This window comes from Ictalurus punctatus, chromosome 28 (genome assembly GCF_001660625.3).
Source record: "Ictalurus punctatus breed USDA103 chromosome 28, Coco_2.0, whole genome shotgun sequence".
NCBI lineage: Eukaryota > Metazoa > Chordata > Actinopteri > Siluriformes > Ictaluridae > Ictalurus > Ictalurus punctatus.
Window position 1 is genome coordinate 9,549,624 of NC_030443.2, and position 6,216 is coordinate 9,555,839.

Consider the following 6,216-nt stretch of genomic DNA (forward strand, 5'->3'; position numbering starts at 1 on the left):
TGACTGGCACTGGATGAACTGAACAAGTTGCAGCTGTACCAGCAGACTGAGCTTTCTCTTTAGACTTCCGTTCTTCCACTACAGTCTCCGGCACCACAGAAACGATGTGAGGAAACATTCCCGCCTCTGCAGAAGTCTTCATCCTCACACTGCATTGTGTAAAAAAAAAAATAAAAAAAAGGAAAGAAGTACAATCAGTAACAATAAGCAAAAGATATACATAGAAATATTCCTAAAGCTGAAAGGAGCGTCCCAATCCAGATTCAGTCCCCCTTTACGGTCATAATAAGGACTTTAAGCGACAGCTGCAAATGGACCGGTGACGACATTCTGACGTTGTACTGCACGTGTGCGACGTTAACTGCTACTTCCCGACGTTCTACTGTAACTGTCTACTACGGGAGAATAGCCGGTTTGCTATTATGTTTTATGGTATATGACAATGTAATTGCATCAGTATATGATTGTACCATTTGTCTTTTATTTAATCTGTGTTGATATGTTTTAAACTTAAGCTAATTTTAATTTCCTGACACACATTTCATTTAGGCATTCGTCTTCCTCCATGTAATCAGGATTAAAAGATGAGTACTGTATTGCTCCAGGTTTTTACACTTATTGGTATCACACAAGAATAAAAACTCTTCTTATGACAATAGATTATTAATTAACGCCAAAAGCAATCAATCATTTTCAATTTTTTTTTTTTTTTTTTTTTAAATGACTTCAATTTTTTTTTTGTATTTCAATAAATGACCGAATGCTGCATTGCGGCGTCTTGTTTACGGTCGCTTAATGATTTTTACGCTCTCGGCTACGGTGTACCGGAAGTAAGCTGATACACCACCGTCCCGTTCGCAGCTGATGCTTGAAGTCCCTAATAACCTCCGCTTTTCTGGGGAGGATTTCCACTAGATTTTGGCGCGTGGCTGTGGGGATGAGTGTTCATTCAGCCACAACAGCAATAATGAGGTCAGACACTGATGTTGGGTGAGGAGGCCCGGGGGTGCAATCGCTTTCCAGTTCATCCCCAAAGGTGTTCAATAGGGTTGAGGACTCTCAGGACTCTGTGTGCAGGTTCTTCTACTCCAACCTTGTTAAACATGCCTTTATAAAAGTCATTCATGCAGGAAAAGGCATGGGCCTCTTAGTTCCAGTGAAAGGAAACTTAATTCTACAAAACAAACAAACAAACAAACAAACAAACAAACCACATCCTATATAAATTGTGTGCTTCCAACTTGTACTGCAGGAGCTTGGGGAAAAACCCCATATGCGTATGATTGGTCAGGTGACCACATACTTTTGGCCATGCAGTGTATATTACCATTCAAATCAATTCTTACATACAATTTCATCTTTAAACTTTACGTCACATGACCTACCCGACACCGACACTTGCTCAGAGTGCAAAGAAACAAAAGTGATTGAGATGGAGCTGCTAGACCCAAAATGTCCTTTACTCCAGCTTTATTGACAGCAGTGTGTCAGAAACCATATATGCAGATCTGTCTAAGAAACAGAACAAATTTGGTTGGAGTAAAGTGTAAATAAGACGCTAAACTGAAGGCTATACACATCCCTGAAAAACTAAAGCAGCAAACCTATTATGGTTTTGAAATGTGCCTAACATTGTTGTAAAACTCTCATACAATAGATTTATATGCATCCAAACTCAAAAAAACACTTTAACGTGCTCATTATTTAAACTGCAGCATTACCTTCTTTTTCGCCCTAGTGTCACAAACGACTCGTTAAATGATTCGTTCTAAAGAATTCATTCTAAACTCCTCCTTTCAGAGAGCATACTCTGCTCTGATTGGTCAAATGTCCCAGTCTGTTGTGATCGGTCTACCGCTGTCAGTGAGCAGCCTATGAAGACCAGAGGTGGGGCTTTTTGTTACAAACCTATGAAGGTTAGTACCGGAAGTAAGTCTGGAATTACTAACGACTCGTTTCAGCTGTTAAGAATCAGTTCCTTCTTTTGGGAGTCAATAACGCTGTTTGTCATGTGCTTTGATTTTTGAAACTTTGCAGACTTTTTACATTCACAAACAGATATATAACACTACATGAAAGGTAATATTTGGAAAAAAAAAAAAAAACACAATAGGTGCACTTTAACTACAGGTCGTAAAGAGATCACACGTTAAATCCAACCACACTCTGCTGCACTTTATAACGATGATTTAGGATTTTAGACAACTTACAGGTTGCTTCTGAAGTCCAGCAATAGGAGAACCACTGCAAAATCACTGCTGGGCAGCTTTTTCAGCACACAGTAGTCTAAGCCATCGTCCTGCATACAACACGATTAAACATCAGCCATCAGGAAGGAAGGTATACTCTGATCATCAGAGTTACATCACAGGGGAGCAAGAAGGCTCTTCCTTACCAGGTAAGTAGAGAAGCCGTTACTGCTTGTGCGATCCAAGCTGAAACCGATCTGTGACAAAAGGTGCAAAAACAGACAGACTGCATAAATGCCTCTGACAACACTTAAACAACACAGTCGTGATAAACACTGTGGTACAGTGAACTTCCACAATGACGACTGCTTGTGATATTAGATGGGAGATCCAATTAGGATTTATTACTTCATGATAGGGATGCACCGCAATGAAAATTCTTGGCCGAAGCCGAATATAATGAAAAACTTGGCCGAAGGCAGAAAGCTGAATACCGAACATTTGCATTTCCATTTATTTTGCCATTTTTTTCACCATTGCATAAACTAAATCGTCAAAATGTGATTTTTACTATTTTGTCTTGCTTTTCAAAGAAAAAAATTAATTACAAAAACTATCATTTCAAAATATTTATTTAACACTGTACATTTTTTTTCATTCCAGCAGGCGTAGGCTACCAACAAGGCACAATATAACTTTAAATAAATGAGTAAAATAAAAATATTTTGATATGGTCATCTTTGAGCCCCCCTTGAATAGCCTATGTTAGGCCTATAACTGACTGCTGAAAGAATGGAACACTCTGCAGCCTACAACAAAAAAGTACATTAAAAAGTGCATTGACAAGAGTGCAAAAAATGGTTCTATTTAGTTCGATGCGGCTGATTATATTGGGGATATATACCGCTCGCGTCCCTGTACACCTCACGGAGTATTATAGTAGATATAGTATAGTTAGATACGTTGTTAATGTTATGTTCCTTGATAGATTTAGTTAGTTTAAACTATAGATTAGTTCATTTAGTCCCCGCTGGTTTTTCCGCTCCCAGTCCATAGTACTAGTTCATGTTTCTTGTTTTGTGTTTTGACCCTGTTTTCTGTGATCGCGACATTGATACCTGCTTTGCCCCGTTTATGCCTGTTTGCCGATCGCCCGACCCTTTGCCTGTCTTGACTACGTTTTTTAGATTACAATTTGTATTTGCCTGCCTGCCCTTAAATAAATAAGTCTTTACCTGCACCTGCTTCCGTACTCTACTCCCTTACGTCTCGCGACATGACAGAATACTCCGGAACAGAAACAAAACAAATGCACGTGTCCACAGTAAACAACATCCGAAGAGCATGCGCTCACTGAGCACTTGTGCACATAGCTCGTGCATGCGCGCGCCCCCTCATCTCTCCGAGCGCGCTGCCGGAAGTAGAGGTCGTGACATTCACACATTTCACTCTGGTTGCTAGGCTATGTGGTCGCGTCCTTAAACACATCATTGTTCGGTCAAATTTATTCGGCCAAACACCTGAAAGTGCTTTTTTTGCTATTTTCGGCCGAATAGTTTCGGTTGCCGAACATTCGGTGCATCCCTACTTCATGAGGTCTCAGAAACGGCACATTAAGAATGATGCGGGACAAACTATTACACACGCACGCACGCACGCACGCACGCGCACACACTTAAAGCAATTAGAATATTAAATGAAGGGTAAGCAACTCCTTCTGAGAATTTTTATATTGATATATTGTGTATGTGTATAATTGTGTTTTTTATTTTTATTTTATGAGAAGCCAAAGAAGAGCCAAAAAGCTTTCCAGCAGTGTTTCCTCCAAACGCTTACAGCACCGTCGTCTGCTTGTTTCATCAGCGGCAAAGCTGGGTGAAAAATATCAGCCCAAACGGAGATCAAATCTAGTGTCACTCTGTGTAATCACATGACTCGACTCTCACTGATAGATTGTGTGAATGTACAGTCTGGGCTAGAAGGAAATCAGCTCCAGCCTGATATCAGCCTGAAAAATCATATGCAAGTTGTTCAGGTTGAAGTTTTTCTTTCCAGGTAAAAATGCACAGTAGTGCTCAACTGACACGGGCTTTCAGTGGCTGATCAGCATGAAGTGAATGAAGATGGTGGCATGTCAGTTTGTATAAAACCCATTAAACTCATTAAATCAGATTCAATTCGGTTTTTACATGGACAAAATATTTTCTTATGAAAACTGCAAACAGTTCTAGTTTTTTTTCCTACAAAGTGGAATAAAAAAGTTTTTTAGCAAAACTACACAGAGTGACTAGAGCAGCCTTTGCAACACAGAACATGTGGATGTTTTTTCAGTAACGAGATCAAGCATTCATAAAAGCAATGCAGCTGAAGATTCGCTTTTCAGGTAGTACACATCCTGCCCGTCATGACTGAAAAACAACAGCAGCCATCCATTTTCTGTATCGCTTATCCTACACCGGGTCGCGGGGGGCCTGGAGAACTCCCAGAGAACTCAGGCCACGAGGCGGAGGGCACCATGGATGGGGTGCCAACCCATCGAAGGGCACAATCACACACATTACAGACAACTTAGTAATGCCAGTCAGCCTACAAAGCACGTCTTTGGACAGGAGGAGGAAACTGGAGTACCCAGAGGAAACCCCGAAGCTAAAGGAGAACGTCTAAACTCCGTGCACACAGGCTGGAGGTGGGAATCAAACCGTATATTATATTGTATTTCACTAGGGCATGGGATCTTCTCTAGAACAAGCTGAATTGATCAAAGTGATCATATCTGCGAGTTTATAGTTATTAATCAATCACTGATCAGAGCTTAAGGCACAAACACAGAGATTCAGGGTGTTTGGATGTGATGTGATGCACAAACATGTGAAAGCAGTTGTGTAAGTGGGAACCAGTCAGGAGCTTACTGTGGAGCTGTCGATGTTGTTGGTTGGAGCTCCACTCACACTCAGGCTGTTCATCTTCACGCTCATGTAGCCATTCTTATAAAAGCCGAACGTGTTGAGGTGAACCCTCTGACGGACATCATCCTGAGAAAAGAAAAAGTGTTTCACTAACAACATCAGCAGTCACCTATTGTATATAAATCACCATAATCATCACCACCACCACCATTATCACTTACTGACCAAACAAGAAGACATTAACCAACACTGAGGAGCTAAACAGTGGATTTATCAACACTGTCCAGAGCACAGACCCTCAGCATCACAGTATATTCACACATTAATCCACATTTAATCCCCACATTCAGTGTGTAAGTGCAGCGCAGTGAGCTTCAGCACCATCCCGCTACACCTGACTGGAATCACTCAGTGTATCACAGGAACATACCTTAAGCACCAGGTGATGGAGCCGAGATCGACTTGGGGTAAAAAGTAACGTAAGAATCAAGCTAGCGCATATAAACACATAACCTTTGTCGGTCGCCATTTTTAAAATGAAAACCCAGCTGTCGACAGTGTATAATCACTTCCGGGTCAAACAGCGCTGCATCCTGTGTGTGCTTTTTCCCTTCCCACCCGCATTCCCACAAAAGCCGCCTCCTGTGTCGGATCGGCCAGTAGTTCATATTCATAACATAATTATTCTGTGTTTTCATAAAGAAATATAGCAAGGAAATATACTAGCATTCCTTAAATTAAAGCAAGGGGATTCAAAACTTAAAACTGGATTTCAAGTTGATGAGACATTTCTTTTCTAATCCTACATCCTACAAAAAAAACAAACAAACAAAAAAAACAACTATTCCTTTCCCAGTGCATGATCATTATATAACTATATAATGATATTCAATATGTCTAGTTTTTAAAGCATCTTATCTTCAGTATTATTCCTAACTGCACGATTCTGCACATTTTATGTATTTTCTATTTTTTTTTGTATGCATGTAAACCTAATTTATCATTGTTGTTATTATTATTATTGTTGTTGTTGTATTGTTATTATAACTATTTTTTATTGTTGTTATTGTTATTATTCTTGTTGTTCTACTTACTGTTATTATTATTGTTATTATTATTAT

General features: G+C 39.9%; 1 protein-coding gene across 1 annotated transcript in view; it reads right to left on the reverse strand.

Annotated features, from left to right (window-relative positions):
* gpr107 (G protein-coupled receptor 107) overlaps positions 1 to 5,669 on the reverse strand; it is a 35,114-nt gene extending 29,445 nt beyond the window's left edge. Inside the window, exons 1-5 of the mRNA XM_017460601.3 lie at positions 5,526 to 5,669; positions 5,099 to 5,221; positions 2,396 to 2,446; positions 2,211 to 2,299; positions 40 to 149 (exon numbers count right to left, since the gene is read on the reverse strand). Of these exons, the coding sequence (XP_017316090.1) occupies positions 40 to 149; positions 2,211 to 2,299; positions 2,396 to 2,446; positions 5,099 to 5,221; positions 5,526 to 5,624 (472 nt within the window). The 5' untranslated portion in view covers positions 5,625 to 5,669. The remainder of the gene's footprint in view (positions 1 to 39; positions 150 to 2,210; positions 2,300 to 2,395; positions 2,447 to 5,098; positions 5,222 to 5,525) is intronic.
* Positions 5,670 to 6,216: the final 547 nt, after the last annotated feature.